Source organism: Phyllobates terribilis, unplaced genomic scaffold, assembly GCF_046119375.1.
Source record: "Phyllobates terribilis strain yellow unplaced genomic scaffold, ASM4611937v1 Scaffold_5__5_contigs__length_657084704, whole genome shotgun sequence".
NCBI lineage: Eukaryota > Metazoa > Chordata > Amphibia > Anura > Dendrobatidae > Phyllobates > Phyllobates terribilis.
The window spans coordinates 343,531,187-343,553,442 of NW_027362765.1; the positions used below are offsets into that span (position 1 = coordinate 343,531,187).

General features: G+C 63.1%; 1 protein-coding gene across 2 annotated transcripts in view; it reads left to right on the plus strand.

Moving 5' to 3' along the window:
- FAM204A (family with sequence similarity 204 member A) overlaps window positions 1–22,256 on the plus strand; it is a 70,680-nt gene that overhangs the window by 29,269 nt on the left and 19,155 nt on the right. For both annotated transcript variants that reach the window (XR_012321850.1, XM_073681264.1), the window contains exon 5: window positions 5,799–5,888. Coding sequence is in view for 1 of the 2 variants with exons in the window: in XM_073681264.1 (XP_073537365.1) it covers window positions 5,799–5,888 (90 nt within the window). In the remaining variant the exon portion in view is untranslated. The remainder of the gene's footprint in view (window positions 1–5,798; window positions 5,889–22,256) is intronic.

Consider the following 22,256-nt stretch of genomic DNA (forward strand, 5'->3'; position numbering starts at 1 on the left):
TGCCTCCACCTATAGATCCGGGTACATGACACCCCATAGTACGGTCTGGTGCCTCCACCTATAGATCCGGGTGCATGACACCCCATAGTACGGTCTGGTGCCTCCACCTATAGATCCGGGTACATGACACCCCATAGTACGGTCTGGTGCCTCCACCTATAGATCCGGGTACATGACACCCCATAGTACGGTCTGGTGCCTCCACCTATAGATCTGGGTACATGACACTCCATAGTACGGTCTGGTGCCTCCACCTATAGATCTGGGTACATGACACTCCATAGTACGGTCTGGTGCCTCCACCTATAGATCTGGGTACATGACACCCCATAGTACGGTCTGGTGCCTCCACCTATAGATCCGGGTACATTACACCCCATAGTACGGTCTGGTGCCTCCACCTATAGATCCGGGTACATTACACCCCATAGTACGGTCTGGTGCCTCCACCTATAGATCTGGGTACATTACACCCCATAGTACGGTCTGGTGCCTCCACCTATAGATCTGGGTACATGACACTCCATAGTACGGTCTGGTGCCTCCACCTATAGATCCGGGTACATGACACCCCATAGTATGGTCTGGTGCCTCCACCTATAGATCCGGGTGCATGACACCCCATAGTACGGTCTGGTGCCTCCACCTATAGATCCGGGTGCATGACACCCCATAGTACGGTCTGGTGCCTCCACCTATAGATCCGGGTGCATGACACCCCATAGTACGGTCTGGTGCCTCCACCTATAGATCCGGGTGCATGACACCCCATAGTACGGTCTGGTGCCTCCACCTATAGATCCGGGTACATGACACCCCATAGTACGGTCTGGTGCCTCCACCTATAGATCCGGGTGCATGACACCCCATAGTACGGTCTGGTGCCTCCACCTATAGATCTGGGTGCATGACACCCCATAGTACGGTCTGGTGCCTCCACCTATAGATCCGGGTGCATGACACCCCATAGTACGGTCTGGTGCCTCCACCTATAGATCCGGGTGCATGACACCCCATAGTACGGTCTGGTGCCTCCACCTATAGATCCGGGTGCATGACACCCCATAGTACGGTCTGGTGCCTCCACCTATAGATCCGGGTGCATGATACCCCATAGTGCGGTCTGGTGCCTCCACCTATAGATCCGGGTACATGACACCCCATAGTACAGTCTGGTGCCTCCACCTATAGATCCGGGTGCATGACACCCCATAGTACGGTCTGGTGCCTCCACCTATAGATCCGGGTGCATGATACCCCATAGTACGGTCTGGTGCCTCCACCTATAGATCCGGGTGCATGATACCCCATAGTACGGTCTGGTGCCTCCACCTATAGATCCGGGTACATGACACCCCATAGTACGGTCTGGTGCCTCCACCTATAGATCCGGGTACATGACACCCCATAGTACGGTCTGGTGCCTCCACCTATAGATCCGGGTACATGACACCCCATAGTACGGTCTGGTGCCTCCACCTATAGATCTGGGTACATGACACCCCATAGTACGGTCTGGTGCCTCCACCTATAGATCTGGGTACATAACACCCCATAGTACGGTCTGGTGCCTCCACCTATAGATCTGGGTGCATGACAACCCATAGTACGGTCTGGTGCCTCCACCTATACATCTGGGTGCATGACACCCCATAGTACGGTCTGGTGCCTCCACCTATAGATCCGGGTACATGACACCCCATAGTACGGTCTGGTGCCTCCACCTATAGATCTGGGTACATGACACCCCATAGTACGGTCTGGTGCCTCCACCTATAGATCTGGGTACATAACACCCCATAGTACGGTCTGGTGCCTCCACCTATAGATCTGGGTGCATGACAACCCATAGTACGGTCTGGTGCCTCCACCTATACATCTGGGTGCATGACACCCCATAGTACGGTCTGGTGCCTCCACCTATAGATCTGGGTACATGACACCCCATAGTACGGTCTGGTGCCTCCACCTATACATCTGGGTACATGACACCCCATAGTACGGTCTGGTGCCTCCACCTATAGATCCGGGTACATGACACCCCATAGTACGGTCTGGTGCCTCCACCTATAGATCTGGGTACATGACACCCCATAGTACGGTCTGGTGCCTCCACCTATAGATCCGGGTACATGACAACCCATAGTACGGTCTGGTGCCTCCACCTATAGATCCGGGTACATGATACCCCATAGGACGGTCTGGTGCCTCCACCTATAGATCCGGGTACATGACACCCCATAGTACGGTCTGGTGCCTCCACCTATAGATCTGGGTACATGACACCCCATAGTACGGTCTGGTGCCTCCACCTATAGATCTGGGTACATGACACCCCATAGTACTGTCTGGTGCCTCCACCTATAGATCCGGGTACATGATACCCCATAGTACTGTCTGGTGCCTCCACCTATAGATCTGGGTACATGACACCCCATAGTACGGTCTGGTGCTTCCACCTATAGATCTGGGTACATGACACCCCATAGTACTGTCTGGTGCCTCCACCTATAGATCTGGGTACATGACACCCCATAGTACTGTCTGGTGCCTCCACCTATAGATCTGGGTACATGACACCCCATAGTACGGTCTGGTGCTTCCACCTATAGATCCGGGTACATGATACCCCATAGTACGGTCTGGTGCCTCCACCTATAGATCTGGGTACATGACACCCCATAGTACGGTCTGGTGCCTCCACCTATAGATCTGGGTACATGACACCCCATAGTACGGTCTGGTGCTTCCACCTATAGATCCGGGTACATGACACCCCATAGTACGGTCTGGTGCCTCCACCTATAGATCTGGGTACATGACACCCCATAGTACGGTCTGGTGCCTCCACCTATAGATCCGGGTTCATGATACCCCATAGTACGGTCTGGTGCCTCCACCTATTGATCCGGGTGCATGACACCCCATAGTACGGTCTGGTGCCTCCACCTATAGATCCGGGTACATGACACCCCATAGTACGGTCTGGTGCCTCCACCTATAGATCCGGGTACATGACACCCCATAGTACTGTCTGGTGCCTCCACCTATAGATCCGGGTGCATGACACCCCATAGTACGGTCTGGTGCCTCCACCTATAGATCCGGGTACATGACATCCCATAGTACGGTCTGGTGCCTCCACCTATAGATCTGGGTGCATGACACCCATAGTACGGTCTGGTGCCTCCACCTATAGATCCGGGTGCATGACACCCCATAGTACGGTCTGGTGCCTCCACCTATAGATCTGGGTACATGACACCCCATAGTACGGTCTGGTGCCTCCACCTATAGATCCGGGTGCATGATACCCCATAGTACGGTCTGGTGCCTCCACCTATAGATCTGGGTACATAACACCCCATAGTACGGTCTGGTGCCTCCACCTATAGATCTGGATACATGATACCCCATAGTACGGTCTGGTGCCTCCACCTATAGATCCGGGTACATGATACCCCATAGTACGGTCTGGTGCCTCCACCTATAGATCTGGGTACATGACACCACATAGTACGGTCTGGTGCCTCCACCTATAGATCCGGGTGCATGATACCCCATAGTACGGTCTGGTACCTCCACCTATAGATCCGGGTGCATGACACCCCATAGTACTGTCTGGTGCCTCCACCTATAGATCTGGGTGCATGATACCCCATAGTACGGTCTGGTGCCTCCACCTATAGATCTGGGTACATGATACCCCATAGTACGGTCTGGTGCCTCCACCTATAGATCTGGGTACATGATACCCCATAGTACGGTCTGGTGCCTCCACCTATAGATCTGGGTACATGATACCCCATAGTACGGTCTGGTGCCTCCACCTATAGATCTGGGTACATGACACCCCATAGTACGGTCTGGTACCTCCACCTATAGATCCGGGTGCATGATACCCCATAGTACGGTCTGGTACCTCCACCTATAGATCCGGGTGCATGACACCCCATAGTACTGTCTGGTGCCTCCACCTATAGATCTGGGTACATGACACCCCATAGTACGGTCTGGTGCCTCCACCTATAGATCTGGGTACATGACACCCCATAGTACTGTCTGGTGCCTCCACCTATAGATCTGGGTACATGACACCCCATAGTACTGTCTGGTGCCTCCACCTATAGATCTGGGTACATGACACCCCATAGTACGGTCTGGTGCCTCCACCTATAGATCCGGGTACATGACACCCCATAGTACGGTCTGGTGCCTCCACCTATAGATCTGGGTACATGACACCCCATAGTACGGTCTGGTGCCTCCACCTATAGATCCGGGTACATGACACCCCATGGTACGGTCTGGTGCCTCCACCTATAGATCCGGGTACATGACACCCCATAGTACGGTCTGGTGCCTCCACCTATAGATCCGGGTGCATGACACCCCATAGTACGGTCTGGTACCTCCACCTATAGATCCGGGTGTATGACACCCCATAGTACTGTCTGGTGCCTCCACCTATAGATCTGGGTACATGATACCCCATAGTACGGTCTGGTGCCTCCACCTATAGATCTGGGTACATGACACCCCATAGTACTGTCTGGTGCCTCCACCTATAGATCTGGGTACATGACACCCCATAGTACGGTCTGGTGCCTCCACCTATAGATCCGGGTACATGACACCCCATAGTACGGTCTGGTGCCTCCACCTATAGATCCGGGTGCATGATACCCCATAGTACGGTCTGGTACCTCCACCTATAGATCCGGGTGCTTGATACCCCATAGTACGGTCTGGTACCTCCACCTATAGATCCGGGTGCATGACACCCCATAGTACTGTCTGGTGCCTCCACCTATAGATCCGGGTGCATGACACCCCATAGTACTGTCTGGTGCCTCCACCTATAGATCCGGGTACATGATACCCCATAGTACGGTCTGGTGCCTCCACCTATAGATCCGGGTACATGACACCCCATAGTACGGTCTGGTGCCTCCACCTATAGATCCGGGTACATGACACCCCATAGTACTGTCTGGTGCCTCCACCTATAGATCCGGGTGCATGATACCCCATAGTACGGTCTGGTACCTCCACCTATAGATCCGGGTGCTTGATACCCCATAGTACGGTCTGGTACCTCCACCTATAGATCCGGGTACATGACACCCCATAGTACGGTCTGGTGCCTCCACCTATAGATCCGGGTGCATGATACCCCATAGTACGGTCTGGTACCTCCACCTATAGATCCGGGTGCTTGATACCCCATAGTACGGTCTGGTACCTCCACCTATAGATCCGGGTGCATGACACCCCATAGTACTGTCTGGTGCCTCCACCTATAGATCCGGGTGCATGACACCCCATAGTACTGTCTGGTGCCTCCACCTATAGATCCGGGTACATGATACCCCATAGTACGGTCTGGTGCCTCCACCTATAGATCCGGGTACATGACACCCCATAGTACGGTCTGGTGCCTCCACCTATAGATCCGGGTACATGACACCCCATAGTACTGTCTGGTGCCTCCACCTATAGATCCGGGTGCATGATACCCCATAGTACGGTCTGGTACCTCCACCTATAGATCCGGGTGCTTGATACCCCATAGTACGGTCTGGTACCTCCACCTATAGATCCGGGTGCATGACACCCCATAGTACTGTCTGGTGCCTCCACCTATAGATCCGGGTGCATGACACCCCATAGTACTGTCTGGTGCCTCCACCTATAGATCCGGGTACATGATACCCCATAGTACGGTCTGGTGCCTCCACCTATAGATCCGGGTACATGACACCCCATAGTACGGTCATCTCTTCTTCTCTTTGCAGTCACGTCTAGAACAGAATTTGGATGAAGCGCTGAATAAAGGAGACATTCAGAGAGCGGAAGAGCTGAGTGACAGCCTGGCCACCCGAGAGGTGAGTGCCGGGGGCAAGAGACTGCGCGAGAGACCCAGCGTTATGTCCGCAGACTGCAGTATACTGCACCGTGTGTCATAAAGAGATGCTCTGCAGAGATATTGCAGCATGACGCATCTTCTCATACAGACACAATCTGTCACTGCTGTATAATATAACTGATATCTGGAGAGCGGTGATGTCACTGCTGTATAATATAACTGATATCTGGAGAGCGCTGATGTCACTGCTGTATAATATAACTGATATCTGGAGAGCGGTGATGTCACTGCTGTATAATATAACTGATATCTGGAGAGCGGTGATGTCACTGCTGTATGATATAACTGATATCTGGTTTCCTGAGTGTCTTCCTCCGGTCTCAGCCATGTTTGGGGTTGGCGTCCCTCTTATTTTTGGGGTCGTCGTCCCTCCGCTTTCAGCCATGTTCGGAGTCGGCGTCTCTCCGCTGTCAGCCATGTCTGGGGTCGGCGGTCCCTCTCCCCTTGCGTGGTGTCGGCGGTCCCTCTCCCCCTGCGTGGGGTCGGCGGTCCCTCTCCCCCTGCGTGGGGTCGGCGGTCCCTCTCCCCCTGCGTGGGGTCGGCGGTCCCTCTCCCCCTGCGTGGGGTCGGCGGTCCCTCTCCCCCTGCGTGGGGTCGGCGGTCCCTCTCCCCCTGAGTGGGGTCGGCGGTCCCTCTCCCCCCCGCCTGGGGTCGGCGGTCCCTCTCCCCTTGTCTGGGGTCGGCGGTCCCTCTCCCCTTGTCTGGGGTCGGCGGTCCCTCTCCCCTTGTCTGGGGTCGGCGGTCCCTCTCCCCCCGCCTGGGGTCGGCGGTCCCTCTCCCCTTGTCTGGGGTCGGCGGTCCCACTCCCCTTGTCTGGGGTCGGCGGTCCCACTCCCCTTGTCTGGGGTCGGCGGTCCCTCTCCCCTTGTCTGGGGTCGGCGGTCCCTCTCCCCTTGTCTGGGGTCGGCGGTCTCTCTCCCCTTGTCTGGGGTCGGCGGTCCCTCTCCCCTTGTCTGGGGTCGGCGGTCCCTCTCCCCTTGTCTGGGGTCGGCGGTCCCTCTCCCCTTGTCTGGGGTCGGCGGTCCCTCTCCCCTTGTCTGGGGTCGGCCGTCCCTCTCTCCTTGTCTGGGGTCGGCCGTCCCTCTCTCCTTGTCTGGGGTCGGCCGTCCCTCTCTCCTTGTCTGGGGTCGGCGGTCCCTCTCCCCCTGTCTGGGGTCGGCGGTCCCTCTCCCCCTGTCTGGGGTCGGCCGTCCCTCTCCCCCTGTCTGGGGTCGGCCGTCCCTCTCCCCCTGTCTGGGGTCGGCCGTCCCTCTCCCCCTGTCTGGGGTCGGCCGTCCCTCTCCCCCCGCCTGGGGTCGGCGGTCCCTCTCCCCTTGTCTGGGGTCGGCTGTCCCTCTCCCCCCCTGTTTGAGGTCGGCGGTCCCTCTCCCCTTGTCTGGGGTCGGCTGTCCCTCTCCCCCCCCTGTTTGAGGTCGGCGGTCCCTCTCCCCTTGTCTGAGGTCGGCCGTCCCTCTCTCCTTGTCTGGGGTCGGCGGTCCCACTCCCCTTGTCTGGGGTCGGCGGTCCCTCTCCCCTTGTCTGGGGTCGGCGGTCCCTCTCCCCTTGTCTGGGGTCGGCGGTCCCTCTCCCCTTGTCTGGGGTCGGCGGTCCCTCTCCCCTTGTCTGGGGTCGGCGGTCCCTCTCCCCTTGTCTGGGGTCGGCGGTCCCTCTCCCCTTGTCTGGGGTCGGCGGTCCCTCTCCCCTTGTCTGGGGTCGGCGGTCCCTCTCCCCTTGTCTGGGGTCGGCGGTCCCTCTCCCCTTGTCTGAGGTCGGCGGTCCCTCTCCCCTTGTCTGGGGTCGGCGGTCCCTCTCCCCCCTGTTTGAGGTCGGCGGTCCCTCTCCCCTTGTCTGAGGTCGGCGGTCCCTCTCCCCTTGTCTGGGGTCGGCGGTCCCTCTCCCCCCTGTTTGAGGTCGGCGGTCCCTCTCCCCTTGTCTGAGGTCGGCGGTCCCTCTCCCCCCGTCTGGAGTCGGCGGTCCCTCTCCCCCCCTGTTTGAGGTCGGCGGTCCCTCTCCCCCTGTCTGGGGTCGGCGTCCCTGGTCGCTGCGGCGCCTCTTTCCCCAGTAATCCCAGGCAGATGCTGGTGCAGTCAGATAACGCTGTGCTCGGGGCGCGTCCTGCGGAGCGTTAATCCTGCTCCTGTCCTAATGGGTGAAGCTAATTTCTGATGTATAACATTCCTAAGCCGGTAATGGCTTGTTGGCCGCGGCAGCTGTGATGGAGGTGGCCCCGTGCCAGCGACACAAGTAACCCCGGCTCAGCTGGCAGCCGGGGAATGACAGGCCGTGCCCGGGATGTTGGCCGTGGCCCCCCGGACTCACCGCTACCTGGGCCGGGCCCCCGGACTTCTCCATGCTGACTGTCACCTTGTGTGCAGACTTGGCGGCCATGTTATCAGAGCTCGCGCAGCAGGGCCGTGTTTGCCTAGGGTCCTGATTAACGCTAAATCTGCCACACAAAGCCGCGCTCCCCGCTGACCGCGCCGCTCGGATCAGTGATTGACGCCCAATGTTTGTTTATTTATGGCGGTAAAGCCGGATAATTACACAGTGATTACACCACGCTGCCGGTTCAGGGGCGAGCGGCGGCCATGACGCCATCACAGCGTGCTGGAAGGTGAGCGGCCGGGTGCAGGTACCGCAGACAATGGCGGCGTCTGCTGCCGCCACATTAATCGCCATGTTGTCTCTTTTAATTAAAGCATTTTAGTAAATGAAAGCCCACAGCAAAACACGGGGTAATTTGTTTGTAATTAGCTGCTAATTGCTGGTAGCGGCGGCTTAGCTCCCTCGGATTCTTTCTTCCTGATTGCCATTTTATTAGCGGCCTCGTCATTAATTAATCTTTTTTTCTAATTAGCTTATAAAACTGTTGATGGCGCATTGTAAATGTGATTCTAAGTTCAAAGCGTGTTAATAAGCTGCTCCAGCACGAGATAAAGGCGCACCGACAGCGCCAGCGATTGTGGGACCGCCGCCGACAGCGCCAGCGATTGTGGGACCACCGCCGACAGCGCCAGCGATTGTGGGACCGCCGCCGACAGCGCCAGCGATTGTGGGACCGCCGCCGACAGCGCCAGCGATTGTGGGACCGCCGCCGACAGCGCCAGCGATTGTGGGACCGCCGCCGACAGCGCCAGCGATTGTGGGACCGCCGCCGACAGCGCCAGCGATTGTGGGACCGCCGCCGACAGTGCCAGCGATTGTGGGACCGCCGCCGACAGCGCCAGCGATTGTGGGACCGCCGCCGACAGCGCCAGCGATTGTGGGACCGCCGCCGACAGTGCCAGCGATTGTGGGACCACCGCCGACAGCGCCAGCGATTGTGGGACCACCGCCGACAGCAAGAGCGATTGTGGGACCGCCGCCGACAGCGCCAGCGATTGTGGGACCGCCGCCACACCCCTCACTGCCGCCTCTGTGACGCCCCCTCATGGGCACTCCTCATAGGACATCCTTGCATGGGACTGCTGCCCGCCTGGGCGGAGAAGGGCTACACCCGGCTCACACAATGTATCACTACTCCCATCATCCCTGACCCCAGAGCTCACAATCTAATCTCCTATCACACAATGTATCACTACTCCCATCATCCCTGACCCCGGAGCTCACAATCTAATCTCCTATCACACAATGTATCACTACTCCCATCATCCCTGACCCCAGAGCTCACAATCTAATCTCCTATCACACAATGTATCACTACTCCCATCATCCCTGACCCCGGAGCTCACAATCTAATCTCCTATCACACAATGTATCACTACTCCCATCATCCCTGACCCCAGAGCTCACAATCTAATCTCCTATCACACAATGTATCACTACTCCCATCATCCCTGACCCCAGAGCTCACAATCTAATCTCCTATCACACAATGTATCACTACTCCCATCATCCCTGACCCCGGAGCTCACAATCTAATCTCCTATCACACAGTGTATCACTACTCCCATCATCCCTGACCCCAGAGCTCACAATCTAATCTCCTATCACACAGTGTATCACTACTCCCATCATCCCTGACCCCGGAGCTCACAATCTAATCTCCTATCACACAATGTATCACTACTCCCATCATCCCTGACCCCAGAGCTCACAATCTAATCTCCTATCACACAATGTATCACTACTCCCATCATCCCTGACCCCAGAGCTCACAATCTAATCTCCTATCACACAATGTATCACTACTCCCATCATCCCTGACCCCAGAGCTCACAATCTAATCTCCTATCACACAATGTATCACTACTCCCATCATCTTGGCAGTGGCAGAGCAGTCACTTCTGCTACATAGATGGCAGCCAATGCCGCAGATATCGGCAGGATCGCTGGACTGTGTATCGGGGGCTGCAGACTCTGCCCTGACTAATGATGTGAGAGGAGACCAGGATCCCTGTCCACGAGGTAAGAGGATGGCGGAGGTGGGGACCTGCGGGGAGGAGGGCAGCAGAGGGGGGCGCCTGCGGAGAGGATGGCAGCAGAGGAGGGCGATAAAGGGGGGCGCCTGCAGAGAGGACGGCAGCAGAGGGGGCGCCTGCGGTGAGGAGGGCGACAGAGGGGGGCGCCTGCGGGGAGGAGGGCGACAGAGGGGGCTCCTGCGGGAAGGAGGGCGACAGAGGGGGGTGCCTGCGAGAGGAAGGGCGGCAAAGGGAGGCACCTGAGGAATGAGGCAGAGGGGGATGCCTTTGAGGGGTAGGGGGGCGCCTGCGGGGAGGAGGGCGGTAGAGGGGGGGCGCCTGCGGGGAGGAGGGCGGTAGAGGGGGGGGCCTGCGGGGAGGGGGGCGGTAGAGTGGGGCGCCTACGGGGAGGAGGGCAGCAGAGAGGGGCGCCTATGGGGGGAGGGCGGCGCCTGCATAGGAGAGAGACAGAAGGGGTGCTTGCGAGGGAGAGAGTGTCGGGGTTGCTTGCGAGGGGGAGGGGGGCACCTGCGGAGAGGAGGGAGTCAAAGGGGGACGCCTTTGAGGAGGAGGGGGGCGCCTGCGGGTAAGAGGGCGGCAGAGGGGGGGACCTGCGGGGAGAAGGGGGGCACTTGCGGAGAGGAGGGGGGCGCCCGTGGGGAGGAGGGCGGCAGAGGGGGGCGCCCGTGGGGAGGAGGGCGGCAGAGGGGGGCGCCTGTGGGGAGGAGGGCGGCAGAGGGGGGCGCCTGCGGGAAGGAGGGCGCGGCAAGAGGGGGCGCCTGCGGGGAGGAGGGGGCGGAAGAGGGGGGCGCCTGCGGGGAGGAGGGCGGCAGAGGGGGGCGCCTGCGGGGAGGAGGGCGGCAGAGGGGGCGCGCCTGCGGGGAGGAGGGCGGCAGAGGGGGCGCGCCTGCGGGGAGGAGGGCGGCAGAGGGGGCGCGCCTGCGGGGAGGAGGGCGGCAGAGGGGGCGCGCCTGCGGGGAGGAGGGCGGCAGAGGGGGACGCCTGCGGGGAGGAGGGCGACAGAGGGGGGCGCCTGTTGGGAGGAGGGCGACAGGGGGGCGTCTGCAGTAAGGAGAGCGACAGAAGCGGGTGCCTGTGAGTGGGAGGGCTAGAGAGGGGCGGAGGCAGAGGGGGGTGCTTTTGAGGCCGAGGGGGGCACCTGCGAGGGGTAGGGGGGCGCCTGCGGGTAGGAGGGCGGCAGAGAGGGGGAGCTGCGGGGAGGAGGGCGGCAGAGGGCGGCGCATGCAAAGAAGGAGAGCGACAGAAGGGGGTGCCTGCGAGGGAGAGAGTGTCGGGGTTGCTTGCGATGGGGAGGGCGGCAGAGGGGGGCACTTGCGGAGAGGAGGGAGGCCGAAGGGGGCACCTGTGAGGGGTAGGGGGGCACTTGTGGAGAGGAGGGAGTCAAGAGGGGCGCGTATGCAGGGAGGAGGGCGACAGAGGGGGGCCGCCTGCGGGGAGGAGGGCGGCAGAGGGGGGTGCCTGCGAGGGAGAGAGTGACAGGGGGGTGCTTGCGATGGGGAGGGCTGCAGAGGGGGTTACCTGTGTGGGGAGGGGGGCGCCTGCGAGGAGGAGGGCAGCAGAGGGGGGCGCCTGCTGGGAGCATGGTGACATAGGGGGGCGCCTGTGAGGAGGAGGGCGGCAGAGGGGGGCGCTTGCGGGGAGAAGGGGTTGGCAGAGGGGGGCTACTGCAGGGAGGAGGGCGGCAGAAGGGGGGACCTGCAGGGAGGAAGACGGCAGAGGGGGTAACTGCGGGTAGGAGAGCGGCAGAGGGGGGAACCTGCAGGGAGGAAGATGGCAGAGGGGGGGCGCTTGCGGGGAGGAGGGGTTGGCAGAGGGGGGGGACCTGCAGGGAGGAAGACGGCAGAGGGGGTACCTACGGGTAGGAGAGCGGCAGAGGGGGTACCTGCGGATGGGAGGGCGTGAGAGGGGGGAGGGCCTTTGAGGAGGAGGGCGGTCGAGAGGGGCGCCTGCGGGGAGGAGGGCAGCAGAGGGGGGCGCTTGCGGGAGGAGGGTGACAGAGGGGGTGCCTGCAGGAAGGAGAGCATCAGAGGGGGGTTGCCTGCGAGGAGGAGGGCGGCAGAGGTGGCGTCTGCGAGGGGGAGGGCGGCAGAGGGGGGCACCTGCGAGGGGTAAGGGGGCACTTGCGGAGAGGAGGGAGTCAGAGGGGGGTGCCTTTGAGGAAGCGGGCGGCAGAGGGGGGGACCTGCAGGGTGGAAGATGGCGGAGGGGGGGACCTGCAGGGTGGAAGATGGCGGAGGGGGGTTCCTGCGGGGAGGAGGGCTGGATAGGGGGGTGCCTTTGAAGCCGAGGGGGGCTCCTGCGAGGGGTAGTGGGGTGGCTTTGAGGAGGAGGGCGGCAGAGGGGGGCCTTTGAGGAAAAGGGCGGCAGAGGGGTAGGGCGGTCGAGACTGGTGCCTGCGGGGAGAAGGGGGCGGCAGAGGGGGCGCCTGCGGGGAGGAGGGCGGCAGAGGGGGGTGCCTGCGGAGAGGAGGGCGGCGGAGGGGGGGGACCTGCAGGGTGGAAGATGGCGGAGGGGGGGACCTGCAGGGTGGAAGATGGCGGAGGGGGGGATCTGCGGGGAGGAGGGCAGCAGAGTGGGGTTCCTGCGGGGAGGAGCACCTCTGGATAGGGGGGTGCCTTTGAGGCTGAGGGGGGCTCCTGCGAGGGATAGTGGGGTGGCTTTGATGAGGAGGGCGGCAGAGGGGGGCCTTTGAGGAGGAGGGCAGCAGAGGGGGGCGCCTGCGGGGAGGAGGACAGCAGAGGGCTAGGGCGGTCGAGAGGGGTGCCTGCGGGGAGGAGGGGGGCGGCAGAGGGGGGCGCCTGCGGGGAGGGGGACCTTTGAGGAGGACGGTCGAGAGGGGTGCCTGCGGGGAGGAGGGGGCAGCAGAGGGGGTGCCTGCGGAGAGGAGGGCGGCGGAGGGGGGGACCTGCAGGGTGGAAGATGGCAGAGGGGGGGACCTGCAGGGTGGAAGATGGCGGAGGGGGGGACCTGCAGGGTGGAAGATGGCGGCAGAGGGGGATGCCTGCGGGGAGGAGGGCAGCAGAGGGGGGTTCCTGCGGGGAGGAGCACCTCTGGATAGGGGGGTGCCTTTGAGGCCGAGGGGGGCTCCTGTGAGGGGTAGTGGGGTGGCTTTGATGAGGAGGGCGGCAGAGGGGGGCGCCTGCGGGGAGGAGGGCGGCAGAGGGGTAGGGCGGTCGAGAAGGGTGCCTGCGGGGAGGAGGGGGCGGCATAGGGGGGCGCCTGCGGGGAGGAGGGCGGCAGAGGGGGGCGCCTGCGGGGAGGAGGGTGACAGAGGGGGGCGCCTGCGGGGAGGAGGGTGACAGAGGGGGGCGCCTGCGGGGAGAGGGGCGACAGAGGGGGGGCACCTGAGGAGGGGGGTGCCTTTGAGGCCGAGGGGGGCTCCTGCGAGGGGTAGGGGGCGCCTGCGAGGAGGAGGGCGTAAGGGGTTCCTGCGGGAGGAGGGTGACAGAGGTGGGCGCCTACGGGGGGAGGGCGACAGAAGGGGGTGCCTGCGAGGGAGAGAGTGACAGGGGGGTGCTTGCGAGGGGGAGGGCGGCAGAGGGGGGTACCTGCGGGGAGGAGGGTGGCAGAGGGGGGCGCCTGCGGGGAGGAGGGTGACAGAGGGGGGCGCCTGCGGGGAGGAGGGTGACAGAGGGGGGCGCCTGCGGGGAGAGGGGCGACAGAGGGGGGGCACCTGAGGAGGGGGGTGCCTTTGAGGCCGAGGGGGGCTCCTGCGAGGGGTAGGGGGCGCCTGCGAGGAGGAGGGCGTCAGGGGTTCCTGCGGGAGGAGGGTGACAGAGGTGGGCGCCTACGGGGGGAGGGCGACAGAAGGGGGTGCCTGCGAGGGAGAGAGTGACAGGGGGGTGCTTGCGAGGGGGAGGGCGGCAGAGGGGGGTACCTGCGGAGAGGAGGGAGGCCGAGGGGGGCGCCTGTGAGGGGTAGGGGGGCACTTGCGGAGAGGAGGGAGTCAGGGGGGGGGCGCCTGCAGGGAGGAGGGCGGCAGAGGGGGGTGCCTTTGAGGCCGAGGGGGGCGATTGCGAGTGGTAGGGGGGCACTTGCGGAGAGAAGGGCGGCAGAGGGGGGCGCCTGCGGAGAGAAGGAGGGTGGCAGGGGGGGGGGCCTGCAGGGAGGAAGACGGCAGAGGGGGGGGGGGGGGCCTGCAGGTAAGAGAGCGGCAGAGGCGGGCGCATTTGAGGAGGAGGGCGGCAGAGGTTGTGCCTGCAGGGAGGAGGAGGATGACTGGTCTAAGGGGTTGTCAACAACAGTGGGGTCTTTGAGGAGGATGATGTAGGCAGAGGGGCCTACGGGGAGGAGGGCACAATTATGGAAGAGTAGGTGCGGTGTGAGTCCTGTGACTCCTCAAGTGACCTTGTGCCGCGTCCCTCCTCTGGCTCCTCTTGTGGCGGTGTTCCGCGCTTCTCCTCTGGCTCCTCTTGTGGCGGTGTGCCACGCCCCTACTCAGCGCCCTTCTTCTGGCTCCTCTCGTAGCGCTGAGCCGCGCCCCACCCCTGGCTCCTCACGTGGCACTGTGCCGCGCCCCTTCTCTGGCTCTTCACATGGCGGTGTGCCGTGCCCTCCCCTGGGTTTTCACGTGGCTATGTTCCACACCCCTCCCCTGGCTCCTCTTGTGGAGGTGTGCCGCGCCCTCCCCTGGCTCCTGACGTGGCGGTGTGCCGCTCCCCTCCCCTGGCTTCTCTCGTGGCAGTGTTCTGTGTCCCTCAGCTGGCTCCTCACGTGGCGGTATGCCGTGGCCCTTCCCTGACTCCTCACGTGGCGGTGTGCCGTGGCCCTTCCCCTGACTCCTCACGTGGCGGTGTGCCGCGCCCCTCCCCTGACTCCTCACGTGGCGGTGTGCCGCGCCCCTCCCCTGACTCCTCACGTAGCGGTGTGCCGCGCCCCTCCCCTGACTCCTCACGTGGCGGTGTGCTGCGCCCCTCCCCTGACTCCTCACGTGGCTGTGTGCTGCACCCCTCCCCTGACTCCTCACGTGGCGGTGTGACGCACCCCTCCCCTGGCTCATCTCGTGGTGGTGCTTAGTGCCCCTCCTCTGGCTCTTGTAGCGTCGTTCCTCGCACCTATTCTGTCTTCTCTCATGGAGGCGCTTCGCGCCCTTCCTCTGGCTCCTCTCGTAGTGGCATTCCGCGTACCTCCCCTGGCTCCTCATGGCGGTGCGGTGCGCTGCTCCTCTGTGGTTGTGCGACATACCCCTCCTTTGGCTCGTCTTGTGGCGATGCGCCGCGCCCCTCTTCTGGGTCCTTTCGTGGCGGCGCGCCCTTCCTCTGACTCCTCACGTGGCGGTGCTCCACGCCCCTCCTCTCGTGGCGGCGTTCCGCTCACTTCCTCTGGCTCCTCTCGTGGCGGCGCACCGCTCCTTTGTGGTTGTTCGCCACGCCCCTCCTCTTGCTCCTCACGTGGCGGTGCTCCTTGCCCCTCCTCTGGCTCCTCTCATGGCGCCTTTCCGCGTACCTCCTATGGTTCCTCGTGACGCCGCGCCCCTCCTCAGTGCTCCTCTTCTGGCTCCTCTCGTGGCTGTGTGCCGCGCCCCTCCTCAGTGCCGCTCCTCTTGTGGCGGCGTTCCACTCACTTCTCCTGGCTCCTCTTGTGGTGGTGCGCCGCGTGCCTCTTCAGCCCCTCCTCTGGCTCCTCTCGTGGCGGTGTGCCTCTCCTCTCCTCTGGCTCCTCTCGTGGCGGTGAGCCGTGCCCCTCCTCTGGCTCCTCTCGTGGCGGTACGCCACGCCCCTCCTCTGGCTCCTCTCGTGGCGGTACGCCACGCCCCTCCTCTGGCTCCTCTCGTGACGGTACGCCATGCCCCTCCTCTGGCTCCTCTCGTGGCTGTGCACTACGCCTCTCCTCAGTGCTCCTCCTCTGGCTTCTCTCGTGGCAGGGCACCACGCCCCTCCTCAGCACTCCTCCTCTGGCTCCTCTCGTGGCGGTGCACCACGCCCCTCCTCAGCACTCCTCCTCTGGCTCCTCTCGTGGCGGTGCACCACGCTCCTCCTCAGCACCCCTCCTCTGACTCCTCTTGTGGCGGTGCGCTGCGCTCCTCCTCAGCGCTCCTCCTCTGGCTCCTCTCGTGGCGGTGCACCTCGCCCCTCCTCAGCGCTCTTCCTCTGGCTCCTCTAGTGGCGGTGCACCACGCGCCTCCTCAGCGCTCCTCTCGTGGCGGTGCACCACGCCCCTCCTCAGCGCTCCTCCTCTGGTTCCTCTCGTGGCGGTGCACCACGCCCCTCCTCAGCGCTCCTCCTCTGGCTCCTCTCGTGGCGGTGCACCTCGCTCCTCCTCAGCGCTCCTCCTCTGGCTCCTCTCGTGGCGGTACACCTCGCTCCTCCTCTGCGCTCTTCCTCTGGCTCCTCTCGTGGCGGTACACCACACCCCTCCTCTGCGCTCCTCTCGTGGCGGTGCACCACGCCCCTCCTTAGCGCTCCTCCTCTGGCTCCTCTCATGGCGGTGCACCTCGCTACTCCTCTGCGCTCTTCCTCATGGCGGTCCACCACACCCCTCCTCTGCGCTCCTCCTCTTGCTCCTCTCGTGGCGGTGCACCACGCCCCTCCTCTGCGCTCCTCCTCTTGATCCTCTCGTGGCGGTGCACCACGCCCCTCCTCTGCGCTCCTCCTCTGGCTCCTCTCGTGGCGGTGCACCACGCCCCTCCTCAGCGCTCCTCCTCTGGCTCCTCTCATGGCGGTGCACCACACCCCTCAGCGCTCCTCCTCTGGCTTCTCTCATGGCGGTGCTCCTCCTCAGCGCTCCTCCTCTGGCTGCTCTCGTGGCGGCGCTCCTCCTCTGGCTCCTCTCGTGGCAGTGCACCTCACTCCTCCTCTGCGCTCTTCCTCTGGCTCCTCTCGTGGCGTTGCACCTCGCTCCTCCTCTGGCTCATCTCATGGCGGTGCACCTCGCCCCTCCTCAGCGCTCCTCCTCTGGCTTTTCTCGTGGCGGTGCACCTCGCCCCTCCTCAGCACTCCTCCTCTGGCTTTTCTCGTGGCGGTGCACCTAGCCGCTTCTCAGCTCTCTTCCTCGGGCTTTTCTCGTGGCGGTGCACTTCGCTCCTCCTCTGGCTTTTCTCGTGGCGGTGCACCTAGCCCCTCCTCAGCTCTCTTCCTCTGGCTTTTCTCGTGGCGGTGCACCTCGCCCCTCCTCAGCTCTCTTCCTCTGGCTTTTCACGTGGTGGTGCACCTCGCCCCTCCTCAGCGCTCCTCCTTTGGCTCCTCTCGTGGCAGTGCACCACGCCCCTCCTCAGCGCTTCTCCTTTGGCTCCTCTCGTGGCGGTGCACCTCGCCCCTCCTCAGCGCTCCTCCTTTGGCTCCTCTCGTGGCGGTGCACCTAGCCCCTCCTCAGCTCTCTTCCTCTGGCTTTTCTCGTGGCGGTGCACCTAGCCCCTCCTCAGCTCTCTTCCTCTGGCTTTTCTCGTGGCGATGCACCTAGCCCCTCCTCAGCTCTCTTCCTCTGGCTCCTCTCGTGGCGGTGCACCTCGCCCCTCCTCAGCGCTCCTCCTTTGGCTCCTCTCTTGGCGGTGCACCTCGCTCCTCATCAGCGCTCCTCCTCTGGCTTTTCTCGTGGCGGTGCAACTCGCCCCTCCTCAGCTCTCTTCCTCTGGCTTTTCTCGTGGTGATGCACCTCGCCCCTCCTCAGCGCTCCTCCTTTGGCTCCTCTTGTGGCGGTGCACCTCGCCCCTCCTCAGCGCTCCTCCTTTGGCTCCTCTCTTGGCGGTGCACCTCGCTCCTCATCAGCGCTCCTCCTCTGGCTTTTCTCGTGGCGGTGCACCTAGCCCCTCCTCAGCTCTCTTCCTCTGGCTTTTCTCGTGGCGGTGCACCTAGCCCCTCCTCAGCTCTCTTCCTCTGGCTCATCTCATGGCGGTGCACCTCGCCCCTCCTCAGCGCTCCTCCTCTGGCTTTTCTCGTGGCGGTGCACCTCGCCCCTCCTCAGCACTCCTCCTCTGGCTTTTCTCGTGGCGGTGCACCTAGCCGCTTCTCAGCTCTCTTCCTCGGGCTTTTCTCGTGGCGGTGCACTTCGCTCCTCCTCTGGCTTTTCTCGTGGCGGTGCACCTAGCCCCTCCTCAGCTCTCTTCCTCTGGCTTTTCTCGTGGCGGTGCACCTCGCCCCTCCTCAGCTCTCTTCCTCTGGCTTTTCACGTGGTGGTGCACCTCGCCCCTCCTCAGCGCTCCTCCTTTGGCTCCTCTCGTGGCAGTGCACCACGCCCCTCCTCAGCGCTTCTCCTTTGGCTCCTCTCGTGGCGGTGCACCTCGCCCCTCCTCAGCGCTCCTCCTTTGGCTCCTCTCGTGGCGGTGCACCTAGCCCCTCCTCAGCTCTCTTCCTCTGGCTTTTCTCGTGGCGGTGCACCTAGCCCCTCCTCAGCTCTCTTCCTCTGGCTTTTCTCGTGGCGATGCACCTAGCCCCTCCTCAGCTCTCTTCCTCTGGCTCCTCTCGTGGCGGTGCACCTCGCCCCTCCTCAGCGCTCCTCCTTTGGCTCCTCTCTTGGCGGTGCACCTCGCTCCTCATCAGCGCTCCTCCTCTGGCTTTTCTCGTGGCGGTGCAACTCGCCCCTCCTCAGCTCTCTTCCTCTGGCTTTTCTCGTGGTGATGCACCTCGCCCCTCCTCAGCGCTCCTCCTTTGGCTCCTCTTGTGGCGGTGCACCTCGCCCCTCCTCAGCGCTCCTCCTTTGGCTCCTCTCTTGGCGGTGCACCTCGCTCCTCATCAGCGCTCCTCCTCTGGCTTTTCTCGTGGCGGTGCACCTAGCCCCTCCTCAGCTCTCTTCCTCTGGCTTTTCTCGTGGCGGTGCACCTAGCCCCTCCTCAGCTCTCTTCCTCTGGCTTTTCTCGTGGCGGTGCACCTCGCCCCTCCTCAGCGCTCCTCCTTTGGCTCCTCTCGTGGCAGTGCACCACGCCCCTCCTCAGCGCTTCTCCTTTGGCTCCTCTCGTGGCGGTGCACCTCGCCCCTCCTCAGCTCTCTTCCTCTGGCTTTTCTCGTGGCGGTGCACCTAGCCCCTCCTCAGCTCTCTTCCTCTGGCTTTTCTCATGACGGTGCACCTCGCCCCTCCTCAGCGCTCCTCCTCTGGCTCCTCTCGTGGCGGTGCACCTCGCTCCTCCTTAGTTCTCCTAATCTGGCTCCTCTTGTGGCGGTGCACCTCAGCGCTCCTCCTCTGGCTCCTCTCGTGGCAGTGCACCTCGCTCCTCCTCAGCGCTCCTCCTCTGGCTTTTCTCGTGGCGGTGCACCTCGCCCCTCCTCAGCTCTCTTCCTCTGGCTTTTCTCGTGGTGATGCACCTCGCCCCTCCTCAGCGCTCCTCCTTTGGCTCCTCTTGTGGCGGTGCACCTCGCTCCTCATCAGCGCTCCTCCTCTGGCTTTTCTCGTGGCGGTGCACCTAGCCCCTCCTCAGCTCTCTTCCTCTGGCTTTTCTCGTGGCGGTGCACCTAGCCCCTCCTCAGCTCTCTTCCTCTGGCTTTTCTCGTGGCGGTGCACCTCGCCCCTCCTCAGCGCTCCTCCTTTGGCTCCTCTCGTGGCAGTGCACCACGCCCCTCCTCAGCGCTTCTCCTTTGGCTCCTCTCGTGGCGGTGCACCTCGCCCCTCCTCAGCTCTCTTCCTCTGGCTTTTCTCGTGGCGGTGCACCTAGCCCCTCCTCAGCTCTCTTCCTCTGGCTTTTCTCATGACGGTGCACCTCGCCCCTCCTCAGCGCTCCTCCTCTGGCTCCTCTCGTGGCGGTGCACCTCGCTCCTCCTTAGTTCTCCTAATCTGGCTCCTCTTGTGGCGGTGCACCTCAGCGCTCCTCCTCTGGCTCCTCTCGTGGCAGTGCACCTCGCTCCTCCTCAGCGCTCCTCCTTTGGCTCCTCTCGTGGCAGTGCACCTCGCCCCTCCTCAGCGCTCCTCCTCTGGCTCCTCTCGTGGCAGTGCATCTCGCTCTTCCTCAGCGCTCCTCCTCTGGCTCCTCTCGTGGCAGTGCACCTCGCTCCTCCTCAGCGCTCCTCCTCTGGCTCCTCTCGTGGCGGTGCACCTCAGCGCTCCTCCTCTGGCTCCTCTCGTGGCAGTGCACCTCGCTCCTCCTCAGCGCTCCTCCTCTGGCTCCTCTCGTGGCAGTGCACCTCGCTCCTCCTCAGTGCTCCTCCTCTGGCTCCTCTCGTGGCAGTGCACCTCGCTCTTTCTCAGCGCTCCTCCTTTGGCTCCTCTCGTGGCAGTGCACCTCGCCCCTCCTCAGCGCTCCTCTCGTGGCGGTGCACCTCGCTCTTCCTCAGCGCTCCTCCCTGGCTCCTCTCGTGGCAGTGCACCTCGCTCCTCCTCAGCGCTCCTCCTCTGGCTCCTCTCATGGCGGTGCACCTCGCTCCTCCTCAGCGCTCCTCTCGTGGCGGTGCACCTCGCTCCTCCTCAGCGCTCCTCCTCTGGCTCCTCTCGTGGCAGTGCACCTCGCTCTTCCTCAGCGCTCCTCCTCTGGCTCCTCTCGTGGCGGTGCACCTCGCTCCTCCTCAGCGCTCCTCCTCTGGCTCCTCTCGTGGCGGTGCACCTCGCTCTTCCTCAGCGCTCCTCCTCTGGCTCCTCTCGTGGCGGTGCACCTCACCCATCCTCAGCGCTCCTCCTCTGGCTCCTCTCGTGGCAGTGCACCTCACTCCTCCTCAGCGCTCCTCCTCTGGCTCCTCTCGTGGCGGTGCACCTCACCCCTCCTCAGCTCTCCTCCTCTGGCTCCTCTCGTGGCGGTGCACCTCGCTCCTCCTCAGCGCTCCTCCTTTGGCTCCTCTCGTGGCAGTGCACCTCGCCCCTCCTCAGCGCTTCTCCTTTGGCTCCTCTCGTGGCGGTGCACCTCGCCCCTCCTCAGCTCTCTTCCTCTGGCTTTTCTCGTGGCGGTGCACCTAGCCCCTCCTCAGCTCTCTTCCTCTGGCTTTTCTCATGGCGGTGCACCTCGCCCCTCCTCAGCGCTCCTCCTCTGGCTCCTCTCGTGGCGGTGCACCTCGCTCCTCCTTAGTTCTCCTAATCTGGCTCCTCTTGTGGCGGTGCACCTCAGCGCTCCTCCTCTGGCTCCTCTCGTGGCAGTGCACCTCGCTCCTCCTCAGCGCTCCTCCTCTGGCTCCTCTCGTGGCGGTGCACCTCGCTCCTCCTCAGCACTCCTCCCTGGCTCCTCTCGTGGCAATGCACCTCGCTCCTCCTCAGCGCTCCTCCTCTGGCTCCTCTCGTAGCGGTGCACCTCGCTCCTCCTCAGCGCTCCTCCTCTGGCTCCTCTCGTGGCAGTGCACCTCACCCCTCCTCAGTGCTCCTCCTCTGGCTCCTCTCGTGGCAGTGCACCTCGCTCTTCCTCAGCGCTCCTCCTCTGGCTCCTCTCGTGGCAGTGCACATCGCTCCTCCTCAGCGCTCCTCCTCTGGCTCCTCTCGTGGCGGTGCACCTCGCTCCTCCTCAGCGCTCCTCCCTGGCTCCTCTCGTGGCAGTGCACCTCGCTCCTCCTCAGCGCTCCTCCTCTGGCTCCTCTCGTGGCGGTGCACCTCGCCCCTCCTCAGCGCTCCTCTGGCTCCTGTCGTGGCGGTGCACCTCGCTCCTCCTCAGCGCTCCTCCTCTGGCTCCTCTCGTGGCAGTGCACCTCGCTCCTCCTCAGCGCTCCTCCCTGGCTCCTCTCGTGGCGGTGCACCTCGCTCCTCCTCAGCGCTCCTCCTCTGGCTCTTCTCGTGGCGGTGCACCGCGCGCCTCCTCTGCGCTCCTCCTCTGGCTCCTCTCGTGGCGGTGCATCTCACGCCTCCTCTGCGCTCCTCCTCTGGCTCCTCTCGTGGCGGTGCACCTCACGCCTCCTCTGCGCTCCTCCTCTGGCTCCTCTCGTGGCGGTGCACCTCACTCCTCCTCAGTGCTCCTCCTCTGGCTCCTCTCGTGGCGGTGCACCTCGCTCCTCCTCAGTGCTCCTCCTCTGGCTCCTCTCGTGGCGGTGCACCTCGCTCCTCCTCAGCCCTCCTCCTCTGGCTCCTCTCGTGGCGGTGCACCTCGCTCCTCC